Genomic DNA, 17,276 nt, shown 5'->3' with positions numbered 1-17,276 from the left:
ATGCACTTGCAGCCGACACTGTACAGTGTGTGTGTGTGTACTTGTACTTATAACTTTGTGAGGGCCACCTTAAGTATGAACCTTATGAAGTGACGACATTTTGAGGGTTAAGTACTTGCTTTTAGAAATAGGTTTAGGTTATGATAATGGTGATTGTTAGGGTTAAGGTTTGAGATGAGGTTGTCCTCAATGAATGCAAGTTAATGCAAAATGTCACGTGTTGTGTTCAAGTGTGCTACCCTAAAGTAACCCCCCTCACAGCTTCTCTATTATATTAGATAACTATTGTATTTTAAATTCTATTTTGAATATTGAACGTGAGTGCAGTGAAAATGTGTCAAACCAATCAACTAATGGAGGCCGATAAATGCTATATTGGCATCTGGTCCGTTTATAATGTCCCTCCCATGTTATAACATTTTAATCACTTGAGATTTTAATAAACTCGACATACCACTCCTGGGAGTTCCCTAGAAAAACACCATTTTCATTGTAATATAATTCCTGGAAGCTCGTTCTTTTCTCACTAGATGTCTCTTTACACATTGTTGGCATCATCTACATTATTCAAGTCTGTAATAATATTATTCACAAGCAAAAGCAACACAAAAAAATGCTCACTTGATGTCTCTTTACATCTTAATTCCATCACCTACATTATTAAAGTCTTTAAAAACATTATCTATCAGCAACAACTCCCTGTATTACTTGCTGTTCCTCAGGATGAGTCGTGTTGTGTAAGAGTGTGTGTATGAGTGTGTGTATCAGTGTGTTACCGCTGCTGTGAATGGAGCTCATACACAAACAGGGGGAGGAGGCCTCTCACGTGACTGCTCAGCTCTGACTCTCTCTGTTCACATGACCAGACCTGGTTTATTCCGTCACTGTCTCTGACCGACACCAGCTCCGCGCCCCCGCGCTCCTCCAGCCTCGCGCTGTTAGTGTTTCAATAGAGAGACGGAAACCAGAAGCGGAGGAAGAAGAAGAAGAAGAAGAGCTGCTGCCTCGTGAAGCTCTCGCTCCTCCGTCAGGTCAAGTGCAGCTGGTTCGTGCGACAACCTGCGCCTGTGACGCGGCGTCACGACGACCCTGCTCCCCGGGCTTTCCCCTCGTCTCTCCCCGGCGATAAGAAGAAGTCAGGTCCGCTCCGTGTGGCGTCTCGAGTCCGAGGGGAAGGATGGAACTCTCTCGCGCTGTGGCCGCGCTGCTCCTCGCCTGCTCTGCCTGGTTAGGTGAGTGTTTCCCGGGCTGTAAAAGCTCCATGTCGAGCGACGTCACCCAGAACTTTCGTCGGTTAGTCGAGTTCACGGATAAACAGGTAGAGGATCGATCTATTAATCGATTACAGCTGATAGACAGAAGAGCATTCAGCATCAAGCTGTGGACTCAACAAAGCAAATTTGAAACTGGCAGCTTTCTTGTTTCTGTTTGTTTACTTAAATGTGTATTTTCAAATAGATGAATAAAATAAACAAATTTAATCAAATCATATAGTCTTTGACATGTCCTTGTTAAAATCAAAAATATTTTTTTGCATTACATTATATTTTACCAGTAGGGTTTTTTCACTACAGAATTATTTTCAAATATGTAAATATAGTCAAGGATCAATTAAATGTAGTCCATTACGTTTATTATATCAGGTTTATAAAATATATTTAAGTATTTTGCTTTTTACTCCATTGAATTTAGTAGAAAATAGAGGAAATGTATGACGCTCCAGGTAAATGTATATGAAACTATTAAGAATACTGTTCAAACATAGCTGTATTATCATATTTCAGGTTTTGCTTCATTCTCTTTTTATCATTTTAATAATTGCAACAAACAATAACTTGTTTTGAGGTTAGGAATACTGATTTGAAAAAAAAAATATCTTCGTGAACAATGGGATCAGTAATTGTCCTTGTATTAAAGTCTTTTTTACAATGTTTTATTAGTGGATCTGAAGACTACTTACTCTAGTCTCCATATAGTCTTCATTGATAGTCAACTTAATATGATGGAGTTTGGACATTTGTCAAGATGCCAGTTTGGGGAGAGGCCAGATGGATGGACATTCTTGAGTGTAGAAGTTTGTTAGTCTTTTATGACTTGACCTAACACACAGATAAAATGTGTATATGATTAAACGAAAGACTTCCTGGTGTTGTTCAATAACCAGTGGAAACTAAGGAGAACTCACTGCTTTTCAAAATTTGACAGCAAGCTCTGTCCAAAGTCCAAAATCTAAAGGTCAGCCGTCCTCAGGTATTGATGTCAAAACACACCTAAGAAGTCCCTGGACTTTATTATTCTTATTCTATTTCATTCTAATCTCTTCTATGATCCCTGGGTTTTGTCCGTGTTTGGGAGCAGCAGATTGGTCTCTTTGTTGTGTCATCTGAGGGCTTTTGTATGACTGCTATGATGGCTTTGTGTTGTACACTGGGGGCTGACAGTGTTATTTTATGACCAGTTTAATCGGCCTGAATGCACACAGACAGCTGGCTGCCAACAGGAAAACAGGCCACTGTCGTTGTAGTTCTCTCTCTCTTTAATGCTCATTATAAAACATATAACTGTATTGATGCTCTTTTAGTAATCTCTAATTATAATGGATAGTCTGTTTCCACTCATCAACATGTTGAGGACTTCTGCTTTAGACAGAATTTAAGTCCACTAGAACTTCCTGGTAGTATGGAACACTGTTTAAATCCTTTTTCGTTATTCTCTCTGCACCGACTGTATGATACATATATCTACAGCTTCATACTCTGCACACACAGACGCTTTTACTTTGTGATCAGATTATAGTGTTGTGTAAACTGTCGGCTGTGTGTGTACAGGGTAAACTGATAGGTGACGCTGGGGTGAAGTTTCAGCAAGGCACTCGGGGAGATGGCATCTGATTGATGGACTGAAGCACAGATTCCCATTAGGAGCTGTAGATTGTAATAATGTTGAACACTGGAGACAAAGGGGAAGTGAGGCCACTGTGAAAGAGAGAAGAGTCAGTGAGCTGTGTCATAAATTATGAAATTACTGCCAGTAACATGGGGGAAGGCCACCAACACCACCAACAAGCCAAAAGCTGAATAAACGTCTCTAAGCGATGTGGGAGATTTCCATTTGGACTCAAGGATGAACTTATTAGAACTGGGTGGTCAAGGGTCAAAGGTCACGTTGGCTTCACAAAACGTGCTTTAGGCTTCTTGAGCATAATATCTCAAGTCTGCCATTAGGACATTTCTTCAACTTTTGTCACCTGGATGCAAAGAGGAACTAATTAGTGCTCAGTGGTCAAACGTCACATTCACCTCATACGAGCCTGGAAACAAATCTAAGTATACTGAAGCTGTAAACTTATTTTAATGATCCCAAACATTAGAGAAGTACTTAAAAATGACAGAAGTAGAATAACTGTCTGTGCTGATGGGAATCAACCACATTTAAGGCGTCTGAATCAACATCTTTGTAGACGTTTTGGGAAGTGAGAGTTAAGTGGTGAAACTCCAGTGTTGCATTACCGCATTATAACGCGAGTAAGAAGGTGTTTTTTTAAGGATACGAGCAGTAGGGTTGATGAGGACATGAGTCCTGAATAGCCACTGTAGAATGTCACATGTATGGACACACCACAGTGAGTTGGCAGTTTCTAGGTCACAAAGATAATAACAGATAAAAGTGTATATAAGTTGCCAAGTCGGCTGAATGCTTTATTTGATCTGCTCAGAGGGGCCACATTGACTATATGTCAGTAGGGCTCCTGAATCTGTCAGCTTCTGTCAAGTGTCCCAGGAAGTGTCTCCTATACACCTCATTGTGTATTATGCAAGACAACAAACCCTTGAGCCTGCTCACCTCCATGCAGTACAGCTGTCATCTGTGCAGAATTGTTATTGTGGTTTTACTTTTGTCATGTGACAACAAGTCTTTGGTAACAAACAACCAGGGAGAAGTTTGTGGTGTGAGTCTGTCACTCTCTACTGCCTATAGACCCCTGCTGGTGGTTCATGTGAACTGCTTTAGTGTATATGTCCAACATGGACATCATATAAAACTGTTGCAATAATCATCCCTGTTATCATCTGCACAAAATAATAATCTGATAACTAATATGTATTTATTTTGCTCATAATCAGGTCACACTATGTTTTAATTAATCATATATGTAATTTGAGTTGATCAACAGTGATGGAAGACATGATGACTCACCAAATGTGAAGCTGAAGCATCTCGATCACCCCCGGGTGGCTGGCTGCAGTATAGGTCATAAACCCTGCATCTTCTATGGATGGGATGTGGACAAATCTAAAAAGTCAAAATCCATATCAAAGATGGTTACTATCGTTTTAGATATAGGTTGTTTAATTAAAAAAAATTGTCTGTGGCTTCATCACCCGATCGTAAATGTGCAGATGGCAGCGTTTGTACCTGCGATAATTTTTGCTTTATGTCTTGGAAGTGGGAAGAGCGGGAGTCTTCCATCTATGTTGAACACAGATTAATACAAGTGTAACTTCTTAGGTATTTGTTCAGATTATTGGAGAAATGCAGTTGGAATAAATTATGTATTACTCTGATTAACATATTTTTTCCTATATTTTAATATTGTAGCTCCTTGCTCATTATCTTCTCTTCCTCAGGTTGTGTTCAGGCCGTGACTCTGGAGGTGAAAGAGGGGAACTCCACCTGCATTAAGGCGGAGCTTTCAGCATCATTCTCAATCACATACGACACCCTCAGCGGCACGGTACGTACCGCGCAGCGACGGCAGCGTTCCGGTTTCCATCTCTGAGGGAATTTAAAACGTGACATATGCCCTCCAGTTTATGGAATCCCTCGTGTCTCCTCAGGGTACAGCACAGTTTACTCTGCCCGACTCCGCCACAGTCGACACCGGCAGCAGCTCGTGCGGCTCAGACGAGAGCTTGTCGTGGCTGGTGGCGGTGTTCGGACCCGGCCATGCTCTGGGGCTGAGCTTTTCCTCCAACGCGAGTCTGTACAGCGTCGCCAACCTGACGCTGCAGTACAACCTCAGCGATTCCACGATCTTCCCTGGGGCCAACAGCTCCGGTGAGAACAAACACATTGCTTTTGCCCGGGGGCCCCAAAGTCCCTTTGAACGCCCCTGCATATACGACAGGAAATATGTTTTATATGTAACTAAATTGTTATTTGTTTGTGTGATCGTGTCCTAGGTGTCGTCACAGTGGTGTCGGCTTCTGTCGGTATCTCGGCGCCAATCAACAGCACCTACCGCTGTGTGAGCCCCGTCGCTGTAAGAGTTGGTGGAGCGACTGTCACCTTCTCTGGCATGAGGATGGAGGCCTTCATGCCAGGAAATGACCTGAGTACAAAAGGTAGGACTCAGATTTTCTTGTTGTGACTGAGTTTCCAGAATCATTGACCTGCTGCTCAATGGTGGAGTTTATATTTTATATATATTGTCATAGAAAGCGTCTGTTCGGCGGATACCACCACTACTACAGCTCCACCCACCACCGCTGCTGCTTCGACAACAACAGCTCCAGCACCGACGCCTGCAGGAACACCCGACCACGGCACATACTTTGTGAAGAACAGCAATGGCACGGACTGTCTCCTGGCTCAGTTTGGACTTCAGTTCAACATCTCCTACTTCTCTAAATCTCAGAACAAGGTAATTTAAAGCTTAACAAACAGAGACCGCTCATAGTAAACATAAATATTCAAATAGAAATTTAAAAAAATTCTCTACTTTGCCAGACTGTCCAGGATTTAGTAAACTTGACCCCTAGTCAGACAAATGCATCAGGATCATGTGAAGCCAGCAGAGCTACCTTGGTTTTGACAGAAGAGCGAGACACCACACTCAGCTTCACCTTCACGCTGGTAAATTCATCTCTCATCAGTTTGTTATTGTGTGTGTGTTCGGTACATGTATCTATTCAGCTTCTCTTCTCAATCACAGAACTCCACGACCAACAAGTACCACCTGAGTGGACTATCTCTGCTCGCCATCTGGCCTGATATGACAGGTATAGTGATTTTGTTCTGTCACAAACAAAAAGCTCTTTTTTATTTGCCTTGACTGGTTTGGCTTAAAGAATAATTCTCTAATACTTCTGTCCACAGATCAGTTCTCCGCCAGTAACACCAGTCTGGAATACCTGCGGAGTTCTATGGGCCGCTCGTACATGTGTAAGGCAGAGCAAACTCTGATCGTGGCACCAACCTTGTCTCTCAACACATTCAGTCTGCAGGTCCAGCCGTTTGGAGTCATCACAGACCAGTTTGCTACAGGTACAGCTGCCATCAAATCTTCTATCTCCGTCCTCTGACATCTTTACCAAGGAGTATATGTCTTATTGTCTGTCGTTCACCAGAATTACTCAAAAACCACTGAACAGATTACCATGAAATTTGGGATTAGGGGCATGTCCCAGTGAAGAACACATTACATTTGTGGATCTGCCGAAACAATTTCCTTGCTTTAACAAATGCGAAAGAGGGCGTTAGCCTTGACAGAGGTTTGCGCTCTCTGAGTGCCCTTCTTCAAGGAGATTATATTTTTGTCCCTGTTCATTGTTTTTTTGTTTATCGGCAGGATCACGCAAGAAACTACAGAACAGATTTCCATGAAACTTGAAGGAACAGATGGAACATAGGCCATGAAATTAGCATGAATTCAGACAAAGGGGCAGATTCATACTTTTATTTTTTTTACTTTGTGAACAGGACGTTTGTTGGGTATTTTCAATTTCCAAGGGAATAATTCATGGATCTTGATGGAAAAAAAACGATAGCTGTGTGTTTTATGCAATGTGGTGCAGCCTTGTGAACTTAAGGGGACTGTCAGTCAGGCCCAGTGTTAATTCCAAGAAGCGCTCGGCTGCTGCTGGCTGTAGCTTCTTGCTCATGAGTGTAATTGATCTTCTCCTCTCACTCTTCATAAGGAGGTGGCAAATTGTTGATTTCAGAGTTGCTATTCCTAGAGTTGCTAACCCTAACAACTTGTTTTTCTGCATCAAGCTCATCCACACTCGCTACCCACTGAGTGCAGATTATTCTGTCAATAACAGCCATGCAAGGAGCACACTCCCACTAGAACCAAGCAAGTTACTGAAATCACTTAAGTTAGAGATAAGGATCAAGAGCAACAGTTTGGAGTCACCCCTCATAAATCCATCTGTTCAGGCTGCAGCGGGGACACGACATTTACTGACTCTGTGACATAACATTTGATTCTCTCCTCTTCTGTCTCCAGCGGAGGAGTGTCAGATGGACCAGGACCAGATGCTCATCCCCATCATCGTCGGGGCAGCGCTCGCTGGCCTGGTGCTGATTGTGCTCATTGCCTACCTAATAGGTAGGAAGAGGAGCCATGCTGGATACCAGACCATCTGAGTGGCGCCTCTGCTTAACTTGAACTCGACGGACTGAATAATGGAGAGATGAATGTGTGAATGAGCAGCTGGACACGAGCATGAGCGAGTGGAAGTGGATGTGGCGAGTGCATGTTTTTTTTGCATCCTATGTGACCTCTGGACTTTTTATTTTCATTTCACCATCTCTGTGGAATGATGATGAGAAGCAATATACCTGCTGAGTACAGATGCTGGTGAAGCCGGAGAGGACAGTTTGAATGCACGATAAAGTTGACCATCAGCTGCTTTGCTCTACTCTTATGTTCTAGGATTCAGTTGAATTTGCTTTAACTGCTGTTTGTTGTTGTTCCCCATGTAAATCTTTTTTGTTAAACCTATTTAATATCCCGTGCAGATGAAAAACAGGCAAATTAACAGTAGGAAGAAGTAGTTTTTTAAAGTTCCGATGTATTATCCACTGATGTATAAACATTTCAACTTGGGTGGAGTTTTATTCTTACTCGTGTTCTCTTGTAAACTTCAAAGATGAATGTAATGATTCAGAGAAGGGAAAGCTCTGAATCTGAATCTTTTCCAAAACCATTCCTCCACAGTGGAGACTGATATAGCTACCCCATCGCTGAGGCACAATAAGGTAACTGATACTTGTGAAATATGTGGATTGCTGCTCCCTTTAAAAATGTGGCAGTCGGGCGATGAGCGACTCTGCATCACTTAAATACTTTTTACAGGACAAGTAAGCAGGTGCCTGGGTTAATTATCTCCTTTTGCTTTTTTCGCCACCGTCTCCTAAAGAAATCTTAATAGAAATTGTTGTGATTTGATCTTTTATTTTTATGGAAAATGATGTGCTCTCATTTCTATTTTGAATCTTACTGAAGGTTAATAAAAATCGTAAAAGTCCAGGACAGACATTTCACATTTATGATTTATGATATGAATGAAGGAAGTTCGATGGAAACATGGTTGTTTACTCAGCGCTGTTCAACCAGGTGTAAATAACACAGAATACCCAGAGCTGGGATCAACACCAAGGTTATTTTTGTCCAGAGCAACAAACTCTGATATCAATAAACCCTCCCGCAGCTTGCAGGGCAACAAAACCCAAACACACAACAAACTTGACAAACCAATGTTAGAAAACGAGAGCAGCCCTTTAATTGCTTCACCATAATGCAGAAAGAATGAAAAGCATCAGATGAAGAATTGTTTAAAAGATGTTTCTGTCGTGAAATCAATATGATTCACATTGGATTGTGCCAGCATAGTACATCTTACCGCTCTCTATAATATTCATTCCAGACACAATAATGTGAAATGTCGCAGGCAGGTTCCTCTGTTGACACGTTTTATCAGATCAGGCCATTTGCCACCAAACCAGCTCTCTTCAGTGTCTCTGACTGACCAGAGTAAAGTGCATTAGTCCCCATTTACCAAAAGAAGATAAACTACAGCACATTAAGTTGAAATAAAATCTTCAGCTAATACAGCACATGACTAATATTCTCATATGATCATATAGAAAACATGTAGATTGTATGGAAACATGTTTAAGTCAAAAACTACACAGAGTAGTTGTAGCGATATTGAGTCTTAAAAAGGTGCAAACAAGCGGCTGGGTTCTCCTCCCAGTGGAATCTGTTTGAGTTTGAGCAGCAGGTGAATCAGTCTGGGTCATGGTCAGGATTCTTCTGCAATGATGCGAGATCGACATGTCGCCCGCAGCTTAGTCAAGGTTGCCCTGGAGAGACTTCGTGGCTCCGTGAAGATTTTCTGGGAAAGGCCGGAAAAAAAAAACAGCAGGATTATAGAATTAAAGAAAGCCAATTATAAAAAAGGATCCAGTTTGTTCAGCTGTTTTTCTTTTACCTGCATGAACGTGTGGCATTCATCCACAAATGGTCCTTGGGCGATCTGCTTGAAGGTCTGGCAGACGTCTGGCATCGACTGGGCCTGTTGAATCAGAGCCTGGTTCTGGTTGATCAGTGTCAGAGCCACGCGGAAAAGGATTTTCGATCCCTCGTAGAACAGGCAATCCCAGATCCGCAGAACAGTCTGCAGATGTTGACAGAAGTAAATCCCACATGTGAAGTTTAACATAGGGATCCAAAAAGTTATTTCCCTAACCTCCGCTGGTGGCCACCAACACCTGCTTACATCTACTGGTAGTTGGTAACTTCAATGTGCAGAAGACCTTCAAACGTACAAGTGATTTTCACCATCTTGTCCTACATTCTACTATATTCTAAAATGAATGACTTTTCCAGGGCACCGAAAAAAGTAAACATCAAAGGTAGAGGATGTGACAAACTAAAGAAAAATACGTACAATTATTTCATACAACATGAGAAACGTTAAACAATTTCCATATCTCCTACCATTCAACATTGCACTACCTTGCCAGCTATTATCAAACATGTAACTTGGATGTTTGTTTCAAGAGGAGCAAAGAAAAACTGTGGTGGATACTCTGAATTTGAAATGAGTGGTTAGCCATGGTGGCTGAGAGTGTGGGGAGGGTGACATCTTGAGGGAATAGCTTGAACATCTGCCAGGTCTTACATGTAACACCCTCCTCTGGCCAACAGAGGGAGCAACAACAGAGACTACTCCACGTGGAGGATTGGCCATAATCTGTATGGAATGCATTTAAAGCAGCACAGGCATAAAAATACACAAATGAATTCAATGAATGGTGTTTTTTGCCCAAAAAAATTGTAAAAAAAAAAAAAAGGTGATGAATTGCAGGGAGGTCTCAACAATCACCTCTACTGGCAAGACGTCTATGTAGAGACAGATGAACCATCGGGAGACCACGAGGGTCCACATGACGTTATGATCCACCATGGTCTGCCACACACCAGGGATTTTAATCTTCACCAGCTCCCCCAACACCTCCTGGTCCGTTTTCAGCCCCAGCATGGCTGGACTGTAATAGTCTGTAACAACACGCACTGTGAGTTAAACATTGCCCTTAAATAATATGTGTCTAAACAAATCCATTTGAGAAATCCAAAAGCTGGATTAACAGGTTAAATGGAAAACATGATGCGTGTGTTGACTGACAAACAACTTCTGTCTGAATCATATTGACATTCACTAATTTGAATGAGTGTAAATTCTAAATGAAAACACACTGTAGGTCTTAAGCCACAGACAGATAAAGACCATGTGACCTCTTACAAGATTATTCTTAGCTGAGAGCAAAAGGACAACCAGAGCATCTGTACACACACACACACACACACCTGTCAAGAGAACAGAACAGTGTACGTATACAGACACACACCTGGTAATATTCTGCTGAGTAGTGCATCCATCAACCAGAAGGATTTCTCTTCATCTTTTGTGATGATGAGCAGATAGCCAGCTATGAAGTTCATCCCCTGAAGACAACAGAGAGACACACTCAGGCTTCACATGAGGAGAGCATGAGGAGCTCAGGATTAAAAGGACAGAGACCATGAAGTGGACTCGGGACATGAAATAAATAGACAAATAACCATTCCGACAAGCACAGGCTACCTGAGTAGGATTAGAGGTGAAAGAGTTATTGTTCTACGACATGATGTAGCCATTGGCAACCTGCTGCCTGTTTGAATTGCAAAACAAGCTGAATGTGGTCTGGTGAAGGAAATTACCCTTTCAAATGAGTAGCAGGATCATTAACATATGACGCACTAAGTTTACGAAAGCAAACTGGCTGCCTGGAAGTACTAACTAAAAGGACTGGCAAGGTTGACATGAAGCAAAAAGAGTATTGTTGATTTAATTTAGCTGTTAAAGATTTGACAGCTGATATGAATGAGCTTTTCAAACATACTTTATCTTTTGCGATATGAAAACTTTAATTCCTCAAAACAAAGACAATTTTGCATTTATTTTTCTATCTTACATCAAATCACATTTATTTTGTTGTATTTGGGTTGTTATTTTTATTCATATTATATATTTTTGTAAAGTTTATGGTTCAACTATAAAATATCAACCCTCAATTACATTTTTTGCATATAAGTATATTGGCTGATTTATCAGTGTTGGAATGTTTTTACTTCAGTAACGGCCCCAAAAATCCATATCAGTCTGGCTATAATACTTTCTGTCCTATAATCCACACAAATAACAAGCTGAACCCTTCACTGCATTTCAGCACTAAACAGAACAGTGTGTCATTCTAACACTACAAACAAAAAAACATAAGAGTCATTGCCACTACTGAATATGTTCACAGTAATCATATTGAATTTAGTGAGAACAGGTATCTTGTTATGTTAAAGTTCAGTATTACCTGGCAGTAGCCCACAGTGGGATTGTGGTGACCATTAGCCACCAGCACATTGAACAGAGCTTTCTGGAGACATGGGCTGGACGTCTTACGGAACTGGAGGTTGTCTGGAAATGTTCTGTTCAAGTCTGAAAGAAACCACACACACAAACACAAGCTGATTATGACTCTGTGCTTGTGTGTACACAAACAAGAGGGCGAGTGACAGAGAAGCAGGACAGAGACACTTTCTGTTATCTCGACTCTCATGTTTAGATAACAGTAACTCGTTTATGAGAACTTTTCCAGATGCTTTGAGTGTAGGTTAAACAGGAAGGACTCCACACTGCTCGAGCCAGCAGTGGAAAATACTGGAATAGGTACGAGAGCCATAAAGGATGAATTGTTTGTTTACACAGCCGGACAAATAAAAAATGACTTCCTCATAGAATTTAAAACCACAGTGTACCTATCACTCTAATTGACTTTCCTGTACTGTATTTTATGAATTCCCCAGTTTCTTACAAAATCTCATCCCTGGGGTTCTTTCACTGCTGTGCCGTTTTCAACCTGAATACCCATAACACAACAATATCCTAAGTGAACATCAGCAGTTTATCTGCTCTGGCTGAAGAGACGTATACAGTACTCTTATTTATAGTACGTCACGATGAGTTGTATGAACTCTGAACCACCAGAATGTTGAGCATCATTGTGGCCTGTGTGGCTCACTGTAGGTTTTGCAGTGTATTCAGGACCATTAGCTATAGTCAGCATAAGCTGATGAGCTGAATCAGCCTCAGATGCCGTCAATGATGAAGAATTCCCTGACGGTGTTTTAAAAAGAAATCTCTTTTTCCACTCATTGAGGCCAGCTGGGGTTTTAGCTCTCTGGCTTTTTTCTCACTAGCAAATAAAACTGCATGATACTAAAGACATAACAAAAAAAACTTTATGGTAAAACTGCAACTTTTTATGAGGCTCACACTGATGTGAAACTAACTGGCTAATCATTGGATGAGGAACTGTTTTCCCCCTGGTTAGGGTTTACATGGGGGTTAATGTGTAACAGAAGACATGAGGAAATCCACCTATAGCTGCTTTCAGACATGTACTGATGTTAATACAATTTCCTGAAGAATTCCAGAGGGGCTGTCAGTTGCTCTGGACATTTTCCTGCCAGATCCTGATAAATTGTCCAGGGAATATCTGAGTGAGCCCACGGGAGGCTACAGCAGGAACATGTTGTTGTGAACACGTCTGAGCCAGATAAACTCCTGCTGTGCTCTTTAAATGTGAATGGCAAACTCCAGAAAATGTGCAAGCCCTTCGAGATTTGCTTGATGTGTACCACGGCTCACAGCTTTTGAGCCTGTCTGCAGCCTGACCTGTACAGATGGTGTCCACCAGTTTAGGGTCATGTTTGGCACCAAGCAGGGACTGGTAGTATCCTGGGTTCTTCTCTAACTGGTCTTGAGCCCCACTGGCCGTCATCCAGATCAGAGCCCGGTGCTCATTGGGAATCCCCTTACGCACATAACGCTTTACTGAAAAGAAAGAAGGGAACATTTAAGGTCAGTTCCTCTGTTTTTACTTTACGAGGATACGTGTGCCTCAGTTTTCACACTTACATTTTACATTCTTCTGCACCTTGCTTTTGCCCTTCAGCAGTTTGGACCACTTGATTGACCGCTGGGTGAGCACAATGAGATACTCGGACATGAGCTCCTCGTATGACTCATAGTCAAAGTCCTCTGAGCGCTCAAAGCCATATGGATCCACCCTGGGCCAAAAAAGCACAAGGTAAGAAACTGGTGACATCTAATCCAACACAGTGTTCACGTCATAGAACTTTAGCATGTGTATCTACATTACCTAGGTCTACAGTCTGGCTCTAGATGAAAAAGCTGTGGGTGTGAGTGGCTCCACCTAATGCCTTGGGTAACATGATTATCTCCCAGCAGCTTAACCCTTTCATGAGAGCAAAGTCATCTCTGAAGAAGAAACACACACGAGCCCTCACAGCCTGTAAACCCCCCCCCCCCCCCCCCCCCACCAACCAACAACAGTCCAGGCTCTACCTGGTGTGACTGTGTCAACACTAAAAGGTATTATTAGGTAAAGTTTACGTTCCTCATGGGGGAAAATGTCCTTGTTGGCAAAACAAAAGCGAGGGCACACATTGGATGTTTCAGTGTGGAGCCTGTGAATGTGGCACCTGACAGCAGGTTGGTTTTGGTTATCACTGTTTATTTGAACTGTGCGAAAGCCAAACTTCTCCATGGAAAATATCACTATACGTATACTGAAGACTAAAGTATCGATGTCGCACGTCTACAAAGTCAACATGCTTTAGCCTGTGTCTACAAGTGCACTACTGTAATGAAACTTTAGTCCGATATACACCTGCTGTCAGTTTATTTCGGGGAAGAGAACCGCCCTGCAATAAGCCCAACCCTTGTAAAGGTCATAACATTGAAACTGCACTAGGTATGTGATGATTCATCTTTATGATGCATTTTGGGATGTTCCATTCAGTCATTACAACAGAATTTTATTGAATTTGTTAGAAATTTGTACCACTTTAAGTGTAAGATCAGCAATGACCAGCCCTCCATCTTCCATCTAGTGATCCCTTAATAGGAATCCTGTGTCAACACATGTTTTACAACCTTCACTGTTCCATTACCTCCTCCAAGAGGTTTGTTTTCACCCACGTCTGTTTGTTTGTTTGTCAGCAGGATAATGAGAAACTACACAATGGATTTCCACAATACCTTCTGGAAGGTATTAGGTACCTGGGTCCACACCCATCAATGTTTGCCTGGATCCACACAAAAGGGTGGCTTCTGAAATCTTGAATTACTTTCTTTAACTTTGCACGGAATTTTTTTTGTACATTTCCCAAAGATTAAATAATGGATCTTGATGAACTGATCTGAATTTAGGAGACTTATATCTTATAAACCTAAAGATGTTTAGTTTACCATCACCAAAAACGGAAACTAATGACAACATGGTAAAAGTGAATTTTTAGCATTATGGGGTTTTAAAAAACGGTGTAGCTGTGTAGTTGGGTTCAATAGGTTGATTAACTGTATTGATAAAAACGTTTTTATTAATTTGATGGGGTAAAAAAAAAAACAATATCATACCCACCAGAATTTATACAGATGTATTGAAAAATTGTGAAATCATTTACATTGTGATTACATTTTTAGCAATTTCCTAAAATGTTTGGAAGTTTTCTTCTAAAAGAAGTTGTCATCAGTGAGTGTGGATGATTTGTGATAATTCATAAGTGAGTATTTATTAAGAAGCAGCTGTTAGATGCAGCTACAGTAGAAACAGTAGATTAGGCTGCAGCTCACATCTCCCACGAAAGGAGGATTAAAGTAATGAGCTGCTCCAGGTTGGAGCTTCCAGGAAAGTTCCTGAAAAGCCGCTCACCTTCTTCAAAACATGGAAGACTTGTGTTTTATTAAATGTAATGTTTCTGGGTTGCGTTAGCTGACATTACCTTTCCACCCGGTCTTTAGCTCTTCCTCCGGCGGCGGAGCTTCCATTCGCCGCCCGGTACTTCTTCTCCATCGCCTCCTGCATCCCGGTCATGTCCCCCAGAAACTAAATAAATCACAGCTTCAGTCTCACCATGAACCCACCGAGCTGCCGTGAGTTCTGCTTCCCGCTCACACTTCACGACGGGCCGGGCAGTGGACTTTAAAGTTTCCGGTCACTTTCTCCATGTTTGTTTTTGTTTGCGGTGGAGAACCGGGGACGAGAACCGGGGACGAGACGCAGCCTGGTCCCTGGTGCTTCTCCCCCCTGGGATTCAAAAGCGATGCAAAGAGTTTCCCTCGAAGCTTCACCTCGCTTCAGATCAATTCTTCAAATGTCTTTATCGGTTGTGTTTGAATCGCGTGGAGAGTTTGTCTCGAGTTTTTTTTTAATCGCCATCCACATGCACCTGCTGCTGCTGCTGCTGCTCCCGTTCCCTCTTCCTCTTCTTCTTCTTCTTCCTCCCGGAAATAAACTCTTGAGTCGCTCCACTAACACAACTCTACCTCCTCCATACTCCTCACGTGTCCTCCTCCTCCATTGCTCCCGTCCAGACTCCTCTTCTGCTCCATGGAGGATTTGGGACTCGTGACGTTTGCCCCGGGACACCCACGTCAATCAGACCTAGTGGTGCGTTCAAGCGACTCCCGTGAAAACCCCGACTTCAAAAAGGCAGAGCGAGGCAACTCAAAGGGAGATTCAAGGTGCTTGCACATTCAAAACAACAGAGACAAAAATGAAGATAACTCAATTATGAATCAGTTACAACGTTCAAGTAGAATTGAAAGATGTAAAACAGAAGAGTAAAATAAAATAACTCAAAAGGATCAGTATCAACATTTTAAACAAGTAGAAACAAAAGAGAATAAAATGCAATGGTGGTTTGACCTTTTGAAATAGTTGAGTCAAATCCACTTTTCAATAAAAAGTTTTTAATCGGGTTTTAAAAACTTGAGGATGTGAAATGTGGCTCGTGAGTTTGCAGCTTGTCCAACAGATCAACAGACACTCGCTCATAACTTGTTGATCTGAGAAACATCTAAACAATATGAGGTAAAACAACTACGTGTGAGGATAGAATTAAATGCAATAAGAAATAACTATAACATAAATATGACCCACAACAATCTAAAAAAGTCGTGAGGTTGTGCATAAACACATTTAAAAGGAAATGGGGATGATACCAGGAGAGTGGTTAAAGGACTTATGATCAGTTTTACAACGTCTACTTTTACTTTTCAGTAAAACATATATTTATCGTATATTCGTATATTAACTATGTAAAACAAGCAGATCATGAAGCAATTCCTGTTCTGCATTAAGAAACTGCAGTATTTAAACAAAGGTATAGGCATTTCAGAACCTTTTGTAAAAGTATTCAATATTTATTTGGCTTATAATGTGTTATATAACCTCCAAATGTTTACACAGATAACAGCCTGCAACTCAATAAACCCCTGATCCTGGAATTCCTTCAGGTTCCCCCGTTTGACCTGAACAGTGTTAATATGTCTGATGAAACGTGAAGGCAGCAAAACAAAGGGTGAGCCGACGACGCCCTCTTCAGCACAGCCACGTAGCACAGGTGAATAAACACCGACTCACCTGGGCCTCTGCTGGGAAACTCAAACATATGGCACTCAAACATCTCCGTCTTTACCAGCATCTGCACACTTTCACATCTTTAGGTAAACATAACACATGATGAATTAATGACCTTTTCAGTTCATATAATAAAATCACATACATGAACAGTATATGTAAGTAGTAGAGTTGGACCTTTATGTCTTTCTGGAAAAGGTGACAGGTGTGAAAATGAGTCAAACCTCAAATGAAGTCACCAGTTTTTTAAATTTGATTATGAGCAAATGAGAGAAACTGGAGCAGAACTGCAGACACTGTCCCAACACTGACATCCAGCTCCAGGAAAGTCTGTTACAAAACACTGACGCTGTTCATGGTGCCTTTTTCTTGTAAATGTTGTTTTTTTAAAAGCTGGGGGGAAAAGGAAGATAATGTAGCCTTATTAATTTGTTTAGATTAAGTTACTTACGATTAGGTCCTCTAAAGAGGTTAAAGGACACTTGTAAAGGCTGAAAAAC

The 17,276-nt window shown here is 41.5% G+C and overlaps 2 protein-coding genes across 2 annotated transcripts; one reads left to right on the top strand and one right to left on the bottom strand.

The window, feature by feature from the left end:
* Positions 1–870: 870 nt before the first annotated feature.
* Positions 871–8,255, top strand: lamp1a (lysosomal associated membrane protein 1a). Its single transcript, XM_053425138.1, has 9 exons — positions 871–1,232; positions 4,629–4,735; positions 4,839–5,058; positions 5,184–5,345; positions 5,439–5,644; positions 5,731–5,856; positions 5,936–6,002; positions 6,100–6,267; positions 7,232–8,255. Exons 1-9 carry the CDS (start codon positions 1,178–1,180, stop codon positions 7,369–7,371), a joined length of 1,251 nt encoding a protein of 416 aa, XP_053281113.1. The 5' UTR covers positions 871–1,177; the 3' UTR covers positions 7,372–8,255.
* A 232-nt stretch (positions 8,256–8,487) lies between these two features.
* On the bottom strand, positions 8,488–15,777 carry grtp1a (growth hormone regulated TBC protein 1a). The gene is made up of 8 exons (XM_053425247.1): positions 15,137–15,777; positions 13,248–13,399; positions 13,005–13,163; positions 11,641–11,765; positions 10,642–10,738; positions 10,119–10,291; positions 9,222–9,407; positions 8,488–9,125 (listed from the first exon to the last, which is right to left on the bottom strand). Exons 1-8 carry the CDS (start codon positions 15,226–15,228, stop codon positions 9,033–9,035), a joined length of 1,077 nt encoding a protein of 358 aa, XP_053281222.1. The 5' UTR covers positions 15,229–15,777; the 3' UTR covers positions 8,488–9,032.
* Between the last annotated feature and the right edge of the window lie 1,499 nt (positions 15,778–17,276).

This window comes from Pleuronectes platessa, chromosome 1, assembly GCF_947347685.1.
Source record: "Pleuronectes platessa chromosome 1, fPlePla1.1, whole genome shotgun sequence".
In the NCBI taxonomy this organism is placed as follows: domain Eukaryota; kingdom Metazoa; phylum Chordata; class Actinopteri; order Pleuronectiformes; family Pleuronectidae; genus Pleuronectes; species Pleuronectes platessa.
This window is presented reverse-complemented; position numbering and strand designations above follow the sequence as displayed.

Bases quoted from the DNA above. Each gene is read 5' to 3' on its own strand.
- grtp1a (XM_053425247.1), bottom strand. From the start codon at position 15,228: ATGACCGGGATGCAGGAGGCGATGGAGAAGAAGTACCGGGCGGCGAAT. The intron at 13,164-13,247 runs GTAAGTGTGAAA...CTTTCTTTTCAG, and splicing joins GGTGCAGAAGAATGTAAAAT to TAAAGCGTTATGTGCGTAAG. The intron at 9,408-10,118 runs GTGATTGTTGAG...CAACATCTGCAG, and splicing joins TAGACGTCTTGCCAGTAGAG to ACTGTTCTGCGGATCTGGGA.
- lamp1a (XM_053425138.1), top strand. From the start codon at position 1,178: ATGGAACTCTCTCGCGCTGTGGCCGCGCTGCTCCTCGCCTGCTCTGCC. The intron at 5,346-5,438 runs GTAGGACTCAGA...ATATTGTCATAG, and splicing joins AAATGACCTGAGTACAAAAG to AAAGCGTCTGTTCGGCGGAT. The intron at 6,268-7,231 runs GTACAGCTGCCA...TTCTGTCTCCAG, and splicing joins CACAGACCAGTTTGCTACAG to CGGAGGAGTGTCAGATGGAC.